This window comes from Chanodichthys erythropterus, chromosome 21 (genome assembly GCF_024489055.1).
Source record: "Chanodichthys erythropterus isolate Z2021 chromosome 21, ASM2448905v1, whole genome shotgun sequence".
Taxonomy (NCBI): Eukaryota; Metazoa; Chordata; class Actinopteri; order Cypriniformes; family Xenocyprididae; genus Chanodichthys; species Chanodichthys erythropterus.
The window spans coordinates 26,590,049-26,606,447 of NC_090241.1; the positions used below are offsets into that span (position 1 = coordinate 26,590,049).

Here is a 16,399-nt window from a genome sequence, read left to right on the forward strand (position 1 = left end):
TATTATGTAATCAAAATTAAAATTATTATTGCTGGTCTTTAATGATAATGTCATACTATAATGTATTTGCACTAAAAAATATGCTGATATCATCCAAAACCACACTTTGCCAGGGGTGTTTCCAAACTTTTGGAGGGCAGTGTATGTCACGGAAAAAATATCTGTTGCTACTTCCCTTTTATTGTGACTCTCCAGCTCTCTGGAATACTTGCCCCCAATTTTTTCCTTTATCAAATACCATATAATTTTCACTAACACTTTATTTTGATGGTCCACTTTAGACATTCTAATAACTATAAGTAACTTTGCAACTACATGTCAACTTCATCTACTAACCATAACCCTAATCCTAACCCAGCCTACTAATACTCTAATGAGAGTTAGTTGACATGTAGTTACAAAGTTATAGTTACTACTAGAATGTCTAAAGTGGACTATCAAAATAAAGTGTAGCCTATTATCCAATGTCTTAGTCAACTGATTTCCTACTGCTCAAGTTTCACGCCTGCACCTATCAGTTTATTTTGTGATAATGATCGGCTGACTGTATATTATCTTTATAGCTAAAATCATTTATTGTGAAGAGAGGTCAAAGTTCAAAGGGTCTAAGGGGACCCTTGTGATTGTGCTGCAATTACAATTAAATTAAATCTAAAATTATGCACAGCATTGTTCCCACTTATCAGCTGAAATAATGCAAGCTGAACCAGAATAAACGGGTATCAGATGGCTGATCAAAGGCCTTGTTTTATATGCTCAGCTCATTTCTACCTGTACACATTCTTTGTTCATTCTAAGCCATAAATCCTTATCACATCTTTGACTAAAAGGGATAACAGTAAACTGTGGACGCATTGGGTTTGGGGGCAAAAAAAAAAAAAAAATGTAAAGGGTTTCTTGTAAGCAACTGCGGTCAGAGTGTTAAGATTTCAGTGCGATGGCATCATAGGCTACAAAATGTACACAAATAAACTCACATGCACATGGCAATCACAATAACAGAAAGTGTGTGTGTTACAGAGGCAGAACAGGGGGAATGGGAATCTCTTGAATCTGCCTCTTTTAGCCATATTCACAAATAGATGCCAGTCTGTTCAACAAGCTCTCAGCATCTATTAATAGCCTTTTGCCTATGATCTGCTGACTATCAACCAGATATGATATTTCACATACACTCACTAACATACACATTCAAACACACAATGTCATGCTGTAGTACATTGCAGATTAAAGACTGGTTCTATGGAAGCCCATTAGCCACATAAGAAAATAATCATGCTTTTGTAAATCATAATTATGAGATAAAAAGTCAAAATTATGACAATTAAGACCCCCAGTTTCACAGACAGGGCTTAAGCTAGTCCTAGACTAAAATGCATGTTTGAGCTGTTTTAACTGACAGCAGCTTGTACTGACATCTTAAAATATATCAGTGCCATTGCTTGTCTCAAGATGCACACCAGTAATGTTTTTTTCTAGGGTATGTTTATAAAAGTGACATAAATACCCTTATTGAACTAATGCCTAATCCTATCTTAGTCTAAGCCCTGTCTGTGAAACCGAGCCAGAAAAATCATAATTTCAACATAATTGTGACTTTGTATGTCATAACTTTGTTGTTTTTTTAAGACGTGTCCTAATTTTTGACTTTTTAATCTCCTAATTATGCCTTTTTATATCATAATTCTGACTTAGTAGGTTATGTCATAATGTTTTTATGCCATAAAACATGTCATGATTGACATACAGTCAAAATTATGAATCACTGTCATAATTATGACTTTTTAAGTGATAATTTCAACTATTTGTCATAATTATGACTTTTTAACTCAGAATTTTCATCTCATAAATATGACTTAGCATGTCATAAATTCAGCTTTTAATGTCATAGTTATGATTTGCCAAAGCATGATTTTTTTTTTTCTTACGTGGCGGAAATGGGTGAGACCATGTTATTGCAATACAGGTAACACAAATGCAATAGCATGTCATAAAAGCAAGATGACAGTCTATAACAAGTTATAACCATAATTAAAGTAAACAATACCTGTTCTATCTTCATGCAGCATATATTCTCTGGCTCTGTAGGCATCTTACAACAGTTCCCACATGAGTGATTTATAAGATTATCATGACAGAATATGCTAATCAATGACTTTACGATACTTAACTCCACATCAGCTACATAAATTCATCAACTAACCATTCAGAAACATCCTGTTGCATTCAACTTCTTCTCGAGTCTCTCCATCATTGTCTGAACAGTTTCTGACATTTTCAGTGAGTCTGTGTGAGGTAATCGGAGCTGCTAACACTAGTTCTTGAAACTCCGCCCTCTTCTTGGGAGCAGCAGCTCATTTGCATTTAAAGGGACACACAAAAACTACGTTTTTGCTCACCCTCAAAAAGTGACAAATTTAACATGCTATAAAAATGTATCTGTGAGCTAAAACTTCACATACATACTCTGGGAACATCAGAGACTTATTTTACATCTAGTAAAAATGGCATTATATGACCCCTTTAAGTGGCATGATTTTTCAGGCCTGTGTTTACTAGAAGACAGGGAACAAGAATAATTTTTGCACAGGGGGTTGGGGATGTTTTCACTCTCAACAGTCTGTCTTTACCTTACAAAGTATAAATACAGCTTTATATTTACATATTTTAAGTGTGCAAGGACAATGAGGATTTGACGTTCACCTGCAAATGCAGACAAGTGAATGCCATTGGTACAGGCCTCTTATTTCTGGATATTCAGCCCATCATTTGTCACCTTGTTTGTTTGGCTGGCAAATGAACCATTTAGATCAAATAAACATAATTACTGTCAATAAAAGCTTCTCTGCCTTTCTCATTTTCACCATCAAGATCACTATGGTGAAGCAGAAGCCAGCTCGGCTGTTACCACAGTATCCTGGCTGAGTGCCTGTACGGTATGATAAGGAGATAAAAGGAGTGATGGAGAGAGAGATAAAGGGAGAGGGAGAGGGGGAACTGACAGTCTGCAGGCACCCAGTCCGGAAACCCAAAGCGGGCAACAGTTACCCAGCACATCCCCTTAAAGCTGAAAACACTCATGCACGCATACACTTAATCTCTTACCACACATTTGCGCATACTGCACATAGTGGAGAAAAGCTTGTGTGTATTTGTCCCCAAGGAACTTTTAACATGTAGATATTTGTTTCAGAAGCAGACCTTGCTAAAGTTTAAAAGCTACTTAATGTGACGTAATCTTTGCTATATTGAATTTGTATCATCAAAATAAGATGATAAATATCTATATGTGTCATTATTCATGCTAATCAGGCAAGTAAATTGAAAAATAGGGCCTGAAGTAGTCGTCAGGTTGCGTGCTAAGCATGTTCTCTTGGTCCAAGAGAAGCGCCATGATTCTGAAAGCGCAGAATGGCCAGAAGATGGCAGCTTTGAGTTAAAAATGACCAAAATCTGACCTCCAACACGTTTATTTGATTGAAGCATACTAAAGGTGCTCAGTGCCATCTCAGCAGATTCTTAATAGAAGTCCATTATGGCTTAACATAATAAAGATTGGGAAACAACCATTGAGTATCACCCAATTCCATTGTATATAAAAATATACCTCAAGATTTGAGTCACTCTTGTCCCCTTTGCTCACTAAAACACAATTTTTTTAAGCTTACTTTCATATTATGTTTCTTATGTCCAACTGCCTTGCACTTACACAATCAAAACACTGATACAATTGTTTATTATGGCACTAAGTTAATAGATAGCAGTAAATTTGCTCATGATCTTGCAAATTGTCACTTTTTAATTGTTAGAAATAAGTGAGACATATTCTCTAACTTAAAGGTATACACATTCAATTAAAGTCAGAATAAAGCTGCAAAGTGACATTGCTTTTGAAATATCTTAGAATACAATGCTCATGAACAATGCTCCATGCTAGCACTTCCTAACCATTAAAAAAAGATGCTGGACTCTAGCTTTGGCTAATTCACCTTTAATGGGCCTTTACGAAGAACTGCTACTGGCATCCCAAGATATACAACTTTTTTAACAATTTTACACTCTAAAGCATCTCTCTATTATGTGAGATGTTGCTCTGGTAATTACCTGCACAGAGTGAATCAGTGTGTATAAAGTTTGTGTGTGTGACATGAAAGTAATTGGTTGCACTGGGAGTGGCTGCACTTAACGAATGTAACATGTGAGCAAATGCAAGTGTCCGTTACAGCACCTGTCCATCTGTCTGAAGAGGGATGTGCATATGTATGACACACACATTGCGGTGCACCAGCGCTCCGTTTCATACCGGAATTAAGCCAGCAGCCCTGTATCCTGATGTGGTGAAAACCAGGCCTGCAAGGCATTCTGGGTATGGGAGGGGGAGAGGGTTATTCACACTACAAACATCTTCACACACATTCACTGACATACACAAACAGGTGCACAAAATGTACACACACATACACATTGAAAGTGTTTATGATTTCCACAGGAGGTTTAAATCAGGACAACAGTATGCTTTCAGATATCATTAATTCAAAATCATGTCTGAAGTAAATCATTATAATAAAAATGTATTGATTTCATAATTAAAGTCCCTTTGATTACATATGCTTAACTGTGGTTTCATAAAAAAACTGACAGCATACAGTATTTGGTGTTATGTAATCAATCAAAATCTAATCTAACAGATTTCCAATTCTAATATCAATAATATTTCTCTACAGAACAAAAAAAAGTATTAACAATACAGGTGTGATTTGTAAAACAAAAACAAGGAAAGGTCAAAAAATACCTGGCACTCATAATCTCATTGAAAGTAAAATTATGATTGGAAATAACTGGTATATATTGTGGGTAGTTTAATATTCCCTTCTGATCCTAGGCCTGAGAAAAGGAAAATATGATTGACATGTTGTTACTGCAGCAGGCTGTTAATACTGCCTTCCTTATTCTCTTTTGCGGAGGAAATGAAAAGGCAATTAAGGGATCATGGGCTACATTGTTGAGCTCACTCTGTCAAGCAGAGAGAGAGAGAGAGAGAGAGAGAGAGTGAAACAGAGAGAATAAGAGAGAGAGTTTGAGGTTCAAATGTTTATCATACACTCTCAGAAAAAAACATACAAAGGCTATCACTGGGGTGGTACTCTTTAAAATGGTTCTAATATGTACACTTTTGGTACCAATATGTACTTTTGAGGTAGTAATATGCACTCTTTAAGTACAAAGGTGTAGCTTTTGAAAGGGTACCGCCCCGGTGACGGCTTTTGTATCTTTTATTTCTGAGAATGTACAGAAAGTTTTGTTTCAACCTAAGCATATACTCTATTAGATGCGGTCATTTCTTCAAAGGAACACAACAAAAGATTGCACAGTGGTGCACTTGGTCATCCTACTGAGTTGACTACATGTATAAATGTATTGAAATGCTAACCAGTTTTATTAAATGCTGCTTTTTTTGCATTTGATTACTTTAAAACTGAAGCACGCAGGGGAGAAAGGATTGTTTTACAGATCACAACAAACAAGGTTGTAAAATGGAATTTATGTGAAAAGTTTAGTTCTTTTAGTCACTTTTTCATCACGGTGTAAATGTACATAAGAATGAAATTATCATTGTCTGCTTTTAAATTTTATGTTTGATATTGATAAATCATAGATAAATCATGTTTTCTTGTTTAATATGTTTAATCAAATGTAACTTACATAATATATAGGCTAGTATAACTGACTGATTCACAGATCGTTTTACGTAAAACATGTAAAATGACAATGGTCTGATATTGAATGGCAGCGGCAAGCGACGTAAAGAAATGTCATCTCTCTCTCTCTTTCACCCTGCCTGACTCCCTCTCACTTTCTCTCTCTCCCTCATCAAAGTGATGGAAAGATCTTATGAGAGTCAGGGGTAGGTGGTCAGCGGTTTCGTGTTGTCATTGACCGCGCACGAGACGTATCTGCCGAGACAGACAATACGCGCGCGCTGGCCAGAAACTTATTCCCTGAATAATTAAAGCTCGGGAGAAGTCGACGGAGGACGTTGCATTGCTTCGTAGAGGGGAAAAAATAATACTCACCTCAACTAGAGATATTTATTGAGCGTGCAGGGTTTTTTTCAGGTTCTACTTTATCTTCAGTTTCACAAACTCTTATTTTCTTTTCTTAATGAACTCAATTCAAAAAGAAATAGGCTACAATACAATCTGTATTATCTGATATAGAATTACCTTTTCTTTTTTTCTTTTTTTTTTTACAAATCTTATAAATAATATGCATTTGTATAAATTACTTATAATTGTTTGTTTTCGTATTTTTTCTGAAGGTGTTAAGAATAAATGACTTGTCCATTCGCATACGCTAATGGGTGAAATGTGGATTTGACCTGCAGTGAAACGAATGGATGGAGAGGCGTGTTGTAAATTGGAGTTTCAGGTGTCAAGCTGGAAAAAGGGCAAACTCTAATTGGCTAGAAAATCATTTATGCTGGCGGGAGGAGTCCTCCGTCGGCCTCTGCCTCATATACAACTCTTTTGCACTCTGGTTTACTCCTAGTTGCTAGTGTGACTATACCTGTGGCGATCATCCCGAAGCTTATCATCGTAGACACGAGTAGCCTACCTTTTGAACTGTAGGCGCGTGTAATGGAGTGACGAGATAAGAAGGACGGATACTCTTCTTGGACTAGTTTTTCAGCCTCTGCTTTTCTCCAAACTTACAGGATTTGTTTCAGACATTTTCTAAAGAGCTACATCAGTTCATACCAACACATATAGATGAGGAAATCAGCTGTGGCATTTGTGTGGTATCTGCACGCGCGAGATTTTTATCTTTAAGGGCACCGCTCGCGCGCATCCCCTTGAAAGCGAGGAGGTGTCACACCGCTGCCAGTGACTCTCAAACCGCTGAAGTCACACGCGTCAGACACGCGAACTCCTGACTTAGGCTAATATTATATAGTCATTTACGTTTACGCTGTCATAAATTATTTAGGCTATAGGCTATTTAAGATATTCAAGAAAACATCACTTGGGGAAAACACGCTGGATAAACTTGGAATAACTTTTTTAACCGCACAGAAACATTTGCATCCCTGTCCTACGGGAAAGCATCATAAGATGATGGAGCTCCCTGCGGAGCCCCGGTGGATGATGCATGCTCATCATTCCGCCTTAATGGGTACCTCAGATTCGGTGTCTCCGCACTCTGGTTTAGGACATCACAGTTCAGGATATATGGAGCAAGGTGCCCCATTATTACCACCAGACGAGGTAGATGTATTTCTCAGCCATTTAGACTCTCAAGGAAACCCCTATTATCACCACACACACGGGTCCCACTCTCACACTCGTGCACGAATGTCTTACAGTCAAACACATGGTGAGTAGGCCTGGAGCCTCTGTCCATTTTCCTTCAATTTTGTCTTTTTTCTTATGTAGCTTCTTGCAAAATTTTAAATTTGAACGAAATATTTTCACTCTATGAAATATGTTTTTTTTTTTTTTTTTGTAAAACATTTATTGGGTCACATAGGCTACTGTTGCCAAACAATTTCCACCATTATCAGTCTCTCGAAGATTCATCTGTGAGGGATTTGTCATACAGTATTGTAATAGTACATAATTAGGCTAATGCTATTATTATTAAATAATGTTATGGTTGTGTAATAATTCTGCCATGTGATGACTATTAATTTTACTGAACAGAAGTTCGAATCAGCTTATGTTAGACTGACGACTCTTAAAAACAGTCGGGTTGGAATTTATTGAGGTAGTATTGACTCTAATTAAGTGTAGGCTATTTACAAATTGTAGGCATACAAATACAACATTTACAAAGATTATTATTTAATCTATGTTATATTTACAATTAGCCATTTAGGCTATGTTTTTATCGAATGTATACAATTTGAACAAAGCTAATGCGTTTTGAATCATGACAAAATTTAGTTTCGCGTAAGTTTAAACATGCAACATCGAGGGCAATGATTCTTAAGTTTCCAAATATTCTGATATATTAATTCTAACTTAAATTGATACAGTAATATTTTTGCTTCTCCACTGAGAAATCTGACCTCCCACAATAGCATAATTTGTCAATCACTTTTGATAGGTACGATTTAAAATATTTTGGTGTTTCCTCATTTGGATTGTAATACAACACTTTAAAAAAAAAAGTTTTTAAGTGTGGTTAAATGCGGAGTAAAATTATAATTGAACTGACTTTTAGCAACGCATTGTGTATACACAATTGTTTCTTTAAGGATAGCCTATTTTTTTTTTTTTCTTTTGGCAGCACGGCTTACGGGTGGCTCAATGTGTCGACCTCACCTTATCCACACCCAAGGGCTTTCCCTACTGGACAACAGCAAATCGACTTTTTCGGCGGCCCAGCACCACAGCGCATGGACAGTCAACCACCTGGGCAAAGCGGTTCTGCATTCAGCAGGCGCCGAAAACTCAAACGGCCTATACACGAGCACCGGTACACCTGCCCCAGGTTCGATGCAGTGCCTGTCAATGACGCAACACTGCAGTCCTCAGCTCTACTGCCTACCCCCTACTCCACCCAAAGATGCGTCCCCTGACCCTGTTGTGAGGGACGCTGGGAAGTACCATCTCCATCTTGTCGACGGGATGAAGATGGAGTGCTCCAGTCCAATCCGCAGCAATCTCGCGCAAACTACAACTCATATCCCTTCATATTCCGATTACGCTTTAGCTGGAGCGCACGAGTACCCCGGCAGTGTGTTTCATTCCAGAAGTTTTCTCGGCAGCAGCGCGAGCAACATGACGTCAAAATGCAAAAGCAAAAGCCGCGCTTTCTCAGGTAAGTTCATAGTTCATATTAACAGTGGAACCTATAACAGTTTAATTGTCTAGCTTTAAACATCTGCTGCCGGTAAAGGAACCAAACTTATTGTGTTCATGTAACAGTATAAGCCTATACAAAATAATGCTCTATTGTATAATCATTTTATGGAACAGGTAAATACCAATTGGCATTGCAATAAATTATACATACCTTGGACGCTTGCCATTTTGATAACTTTGTTGACACACACACATTACTTTTAACCCTACTTATTATTATACAGATAACCATTAATTAGACGAAAAACATAATTTGCACTATTAGTATTTTTTAGTATTTATAATGGCATAAAAATTGATTTGTAAGTTGTATGGTCACAAGTGCACTGTATTTATCTGTTTTGGGCCACGTCAAATGGTTAAGCTTAACATGCTACACACTTCTAATTCAACAATAAATAACTGTAATGTAAAAAATTATAATTAACTTTTAATTTATGCAAGTAATGCATTAAATACGTAAGTTGTTTTACCTGTGAAAGCTGTTGCTTCCTTGTGGGTGCTATTCTTTAGATCCTCACCAAATGGCGGCACTTATCGGTAGACCTTATCGGGAGAACCGATAACTCAAAAGTAGAAAAAGTGTGAATATCTGTAAAACAAATATCAAACTGATTATCAGTCTCTCTCTATGTGTAATAAATAATTTCAGCATGAATAAGTTGTTTACATTTTTTTTTCCATCTCTGTGCTATAATGTGTGCCGGAAGGTCGTGAATGTGTGAATTGTGGAGCTACATCAACTCCTCTGTGGCGGAGAGATGGAACAGGTCATTATCTGTGTAATGCATGTGGACTCTATCACAAGATGAACGGCCAGAACCGACCACTCATCAGACCCAAACGCCGACTGGTTAGTGCTAAAAACAAACATATACACACCTTTTCAAAAACACATTCAAACATGTTAGACAATAGAAAACTGATTCCTTTCCAAATACAACTTGAGTACAAGCTGTGCATTTGATCAGTTTTTGATTAGCTAGGAATCAAACCCATGACTTTGGCTTTGTGTATTGCTCTATAGTTTAAACTATAGGATTGTTCTGACAAACCTCTTTATATTTTACTAATGCAGATGTGTACATATAATGAAAAAATCAGTTATTGTCTAAATGTTAATGAAAATTGTTCATGTATGTAGAGCACTACAGGGAAAAACTGTCATATGTTTCTGCGTAGTGTTTCACTTTCTATAATATGTAATGGCCATGTAATGTATGATGCCAGTTAGAAAATGTGCACAGACAATGAAGAGAGAAAACAAGCAAAAGGCCTGTGTGTGTGAGAGTGTGTAATGGACCATTGAGATTCCATGGCCCTATACCCACAGGTTTAAATAGCAAGTAATGAATTAGAATTCATTAACAAGTGTAAACTTGACCAGAAATCAGATAGTTCTTGTATTCCTGGCTGGTCTATCATCTTACCTTAATTCATTGTATTCTATGATTATATTTTAAATTCCTGTCCACCAAATATATTTATATAGTGAATAAATAAGTGAAAACTGTTTACAATTTCCTATTCATGAAAGCTCAGTGTAATGGTTAAGCACAAAGCAGCTGCAGAACTGCCATCACTGGCAATAAAGGGAAATGTAATAAATCAGCTTGAAAGTGACTGCGCCTACGTATTTTGTGTGACCCTCTATTCAAAGCGTATTAGCTGTAAATTAGGCTGACTTGCTTCAGGTCTCTTTCTTGAGTCAGTGTGTGATGAGTGCTTCTGCATCAGCTACAGGTCGTATATTTGAACAGCGCCTGCAGAGACAGCTCGGTCCATTTGTTTCCTTGGCAGGATGTCTGCCCGGTACCGATAACTTTGTGAGACCCAAAAACGCTTCCTTTTGTGGTTGTTGTCTTGCTGTATTTTCTTTTGGCATGTTGAGAATCTACTATACCTGTATAGTTTTGTGAATTTATGGTATTTGAGGGCGTGCTTCTGTTTAACATGTGAGTTTGAGAGTTAAAGTAATGATTCTTACTAAGCCAGCATCATGATGTTTCTTAATTCTTCTTTTACAAAACTTATTTTTGATATTTATAAATATTTATTAAAAATTTTTTTGTAGTATTTAAAGTATTTCTTGACAATTACTCAAAAAAAAAAAAAATTAAGCAATGCAGATTTCTGTTCTCTTAATGTATAACACAAAGCTGCATTCAGTTTGTTAAAATAGCTCATAGAGTCCTGAGAAAAGAATACTGTAAAGATTGATCAATACGTGTTATGGTTTGTCACTTGTGCCAGTAACAAAGCTGTCACATTAAGCTCTTAAGAGAACGTTTTCTATGTATCTGTGGGCCAGCCTATGTCCAAAAGGAACAGGACAGAACAGCATTCTGCTAGCAGGTCTGAATTTTCGGACATTCCACACAGGATTTGGACCAGCAATCTTCGTATTATTGCTATAGGGTCTAACTACGGCTCCATTCACCAGTCTTTCAGTATGTTTTTAATGCTTATAATGTGATATAAGATACTCTGCAAAGGAAAAGAATATGAACTTATTAAATAATTTAAATTAAACTATTGATTTTTTATGTATTATTATACTTTTTTAAATTTAATTATTATATATTATTATTTATTTTTTTTGTAAAGCTTAAATATAATTTTATAATATTGTAATACATATAATTTCACAGTAATACGGAGCCAAAGATGGTGATGGAAAAAATATTTAAATGCTTTTGCGTTCACTCACAAAACCTTTGTGTTTCCTTGCAAAAACTTTTGAAAAGTTTCTCAAGGGAAAGCTATGTACAGTCAGAATATCCTTTTCGAAATTTAACGTTTCATTAATGAGACAAACAAGCACATCCTGAATATAAAAATTTACTGCATCAGAGAAAAGATTACACCTTTAATACCAGAGAGAACAAATTATACATAACTTCAGGCTTCCCTTATTAGATCTGAATCAGGTTTTTTGTCCTTCCTGTTCGACCGTATTATATTTTCATTCACAAGCTTTGTTTTGTCATTAATCAATTTATTTCATTTTATGTGTTTTTTTATGTTCCAGTCAGCATCTAGACGAGCAGGCACCTGTTGTGCCAACTGCCAGACAGGGACCACCACACTTTGGAGACGTAATGCCAATGGAGAACCTGTCTGTAATGCCTGCGGTCTATACTACAAACTACACAATGTGAGTAAATGTGTATCTGTCTAGCTTTACTCTAGCACTTTGTATAGATGGAAAACCCCCAAAAAACTTACATATGTTGAATTTCTACTTGTAAGAGGTTAACATCCATTGTTTGCATTAAAAATGATAGAGTTTTCACCTAAAATGGACTCTTTTTAATGTTAAATATGCTGGCAGTCCATCACCTTACTATTTAAAACATTAAATAGTATAATTATTGCATAAATGTTGTAATGTGTATGGATGATGTCAAAACCTGGAAGACTAATTTGTCACTGGTTCCCTCAAGATTTTCCAATGGGGTTTTATAACCCCTATGGGTGTGTGTAATTTACTTTGTACAGCAAAACGTTCAAGTATCATCAAGTTATGTTTATTACAGACCTTATTTTACTCATAAATTGAAAAACCCCATTATAAAATCTCATAGGAGAATCTTGAGGGAACCAGCAGTGAATTAGTCTTCTGGGTTTTGACGTCATTGCTGCACCACTCTATTTTAGTGTGTTTATCTGTGTTTGTACATTCAGGTGAACCGTCCACTTACTATGAAGAAAGAGGGGATTCAGACACGCAACAGGAAAATGTCAGGCAAACCTAAGAAGAGGAGAGGAGAGCACTTTCAGCAATTTGACAGTTGTGTACATGACAAACAATCCACCTTCAGCCACATGGCCAACATGCCCCACCCCTTCAATATGACTCCACCCATACAGTTACATCCTGCATTCAGTCACAGCAGCTTAGTCACTGCAATAGGCTGAGAGACACCTGTAGAACATACCATACTTAATGAACACATTAAATGCATTCTTCAGTTTAAATGTTCAGGTGAAGGAAATTTCATTAATGTTTCAGGCTTAAGTTCAAATGTTCTTTATGCAAATCATTAAATTCTATTTGGGCTTGATTTAAAAAGTTGCACTTTATTTTGTGGATTTTTGAAATGTATTTTAAGCCAACATAGAATCTGATTGTAGTACACCAAAAGTTTAATTAATTAGCCAGTTCTCATTAATAATAAATATCCCCTATTTATTCAAATATAATCACAAGTACATCAACTTTTATGCCCGATTATGTCATCTATACCACTGCACTGTATCTTATGTGACTGTGAAGGAAGAAGAAGCCCTGTGTTTTAAAGATCATAATATAAATACATGTTCTAAACATTTCTAATTATATAATTATTTCTTTAATTTATTTTTTCTTTGTCCTTATTTTCAAGCTTTATATATGAACTAGTCTCAACATCAATAGCAAAAATTACACTTTTTTTGTACACATGCATTAACAGTAACAGTCAGAACACACACTTTTTTAATGTGTACTTATTTTAAAATTTTTGTTAATAAATGATTTAAACACAATGTTTTTTTGTATGCGAGTCTTTGCCTTATTTATTAAACACTGTTGTGAAGACGCTATTGTACAAACATATATAAACAACCCAAGAGACACGTGTGGCCTTACACACCTCTGCGCAAACATAAGAAAAGAGCTTATCAGCATGCGGACTGGACTAAAAGCAGTGAATGAGCAGCAGTACTCTAGAGAGACAAGAGAAAATGGAGAGATGAGATAAAGATGAAAGAGAAGAGAAAGTCTTCAGGGTTTTTGAGGCGTGGTCAAGACCAGCCTTGTCTTTAATCCCTGCTTACTTTAACAAATGTACATTATGTATTATATCCAAAATGTTACAAAACTTATCACACTATGAATAATATTAAACATACCAAGACAGTGGAGCACATATAGGACTCCTACATCATTTTTATAAAAGGTTGCAAGTAGAAATAATTATGGAGTAAATGGAATATATTATATCAAATATATTATAAAGCATATATATTATATCAAAAGTATTGATTTATATGATTTATTTATTAATATAAAAATGTAACTATTATTATAAAAACATGACAAATGTATTATAATAATCAATCACTGGTTGTCTTTAACATATACACAACAGTTCTAATGAACTGTAAAAAAAAAAATAAAAAAAATAAAAAATAAAAAATTCTTGGGTAACCTAAAATGTGTTTGATGTGGTAAATTCTAAATTAACTAGTTATTATATATATGAAATATTATATAACCACCTTCTGGTTGTTCTAAACCAGTTTCTTTGTTCTGCTGAACACAAAAGATATTTTGAAGAATGTTGGAAACCAAAGAGTTGCTAGTCCCCATTGACTTCCATAGTATGAGAAAAAAATTACTATGGAAGACAATGGGGACCAGAAACTGTTTGGTTGCCAACATTCTTTAAAATATCTTCTTTTGTGTTCAGCAGAACAAAGAAACTCATACAAGTTTAGAACAACTTGAGGGTGAGTAAATGATGACAAAATTTTCATTTTTGGGTGAACTATCCCTTTAATATTAACTGAATCAACCTGAATACTGATTTTTAAGTTCAGTATCTTAAAGCACTTAAAAAAAATTATTTAACTTTTGTATGTCTTCTCTCATCTCATCTCACCTTACCACAACATGTCTCTCATGTTTTTCTAACTTATCCTTACTTTTGCCAGGCTAAAGGACTCATGAGACCTCACTCTCCGATATATTTACTACCGTTTAAATATTTGTAAGAGTAAGATTTTGGTTGTTGTTTGAAAGAAATGAATACTACATTGCAGCAAGGATGTATTAAAATAATCAAAAGTGACACTAAATCCTTACATTGTTACAGAACAAATTATATTTTCAATAATTGTTTCTTTTGAAACTTTCTGTTCATCAAAGAATCCTGAAAAAATGTATCACGGTTTCCACATTTATATTTACATTAATTAACATATTATGTTAATATATATTAACAACATTAACATAGTATGTTTGTTCAATCTTCAATCTGACCTAACAGATGTAGTTGTTTGCAAACATTCTGTCTGAAACTGGGACACAGCAGAACCCTCCCATATAACACAGGCCAAGCAGTATCCAACCCCTTTCAGTCTGTCTTTTCTTTTCTCCTCCTTATCTTCCTGTTTAGCAGGTAAATTAATTCATCCTCTGTCTCAGAACAATCACTTATTTTAAATGACAAACCAACTGTGAGCGCTCAGTTCCCCTCTCCAGGGACAGCTTGTGTGGTGTGAGTGTGTGTGTGTGTTTTACTGTCATCCTCCTGGAACAGAGTAACAGATCTGCTTACTTCTCTCTCCCTCCTCTCTTTCTCCACTCTTTTATTTTCCCTGTCCTATTGGTTTTGTCCTGAGAGAAACCTTAGAGGCAGGAAAGTAGGCCGGAGGCAGGAGGGGATTGAGTCTAAATACACTGTTCAAAGTTATCAGACTAAATAGCAGTAAATGCAGACATACTCGTTAAATCAAGAGCCTGTTATTAAATTATGCCACATATTATGGAGGAATTATAAAACTGAAATTAATATATAGAATTCTGTTTCAATAAACTAAGCTATTGCTGTAAATGTTTACGTCTAATGAAATACATTTTAAACAAAAAACACACAAACACACACAAACACACACACACACACACATATATATATATATATATATATATATATATATATATAATTTGATGCAAAATTCAGTCAATGACTAAATTCATGAACATAATTCACAATATCAAACTCAAATATTAGCAAACTTCTATGGAAGGTTTGTGAAGAAATATTTCATCACTCCCATGATGAATAAAGTGCATTTCCCCCATTCCCTATACTTACTGTGATGCTAAAGACAAATAATTTGGTAACACTTTACAATAAGGTTCATTAGTTAAATATTAGTTAATGTATTAACTAATATGAACTAACCATGAGCAATACATTTGTTACAGTATTTACTAATCTTCTTTAACATTAGTTATTAAAAAAATACAGTTGTTCATTGTTTGTTCATTTTAGTTCACAGTGCATTAACTAATGTTAACAAGATTTTAATAATGTATTGGTAAATGTTGAAATTAACATTAACAATGATTAATAAATGCTGTATAAAGTGCATTTCATTATTAGTTCATGTTAACTAATGTAGTTAACTAATGAACCTTATTGTAAAGTGTTACCAACAATTTTCTAAAAGAGGAAGCCAATCAGAAAGATAAGATGAAACAAGTACACAAAAAATCATGGATAGAGCTGTGAAGGGAAAGAAAAATGGCAAAAAAGAGGGGAAAAAAAGAGCAAGCAAAGAGTAGGCCGACTATAGATTTAAGATAAGTTGGCTGACTGACAAATATTTGTAAAATGTGCAGAGACAGAATGAAACAGATTCAAGAAAGAAAGAAAGAAAGAAAGAAAGAAAGAAAGAAAGAAAGAAAGAAAGAAAGAAAGAAAGAAAGAAAGAAAGAAAGAAAGAAAGAAAGAAAGAAAGAAGATACAGATTTATAGAAT

General features: G+C 35.1%; 1 protein-coding gene across 1 annotated transcript; it reads left to right on the forward strand.

Moving 5' to 3' along the window:
- Window positions 1-7,112: 7,112 nt before the first annotated feature.
- Window positions 7,113-12,788, forward strand: gata2b (GATA binding protein 2b). Its single transcript, XM_067374228.1, has 5 exons — window positions 7,113-7,374; window positions 8,290-8,823; window positions 9,578-9,720; window positions 11,899-12,024; window positions 12,555-12,788. The coding sequence occupies exons 1-5, from the start codon at window positions 7,113-7,115 to the stop codon at window positions 12,786-12,788; spliced, it is 1,299 nt and encodes a 432-aa protein (XP_067230329.1).
- Window positions 12,789-16,399: the final 3,611 nt, after the last annotated feature.

Excerpts from the sequence above, each read along its gene's own strand:
- gata2b (XM_067374228.1), top strand. The coding sequence starts at position 7,113 with ATGATGGAGCTCCCTGCGGAGCCCCGGTGGATGATGCATGCTCATCAT. Across the intron at positions 9,721-11,898 it reads TCAGACCCAAACGCCGACTG|TCAGCATCTAGACGAGCAGG; the intron begins GTTAGTGCTAAA and ends TTTATGTTCCAG. Across the intron at positions 12,025-12,554 it reads TATACTACAAACTACACAAT|GTGAACCGTCCACTTACTAT; the intron begins GTGAGTAAATGT and ends TTGTACATTCAG.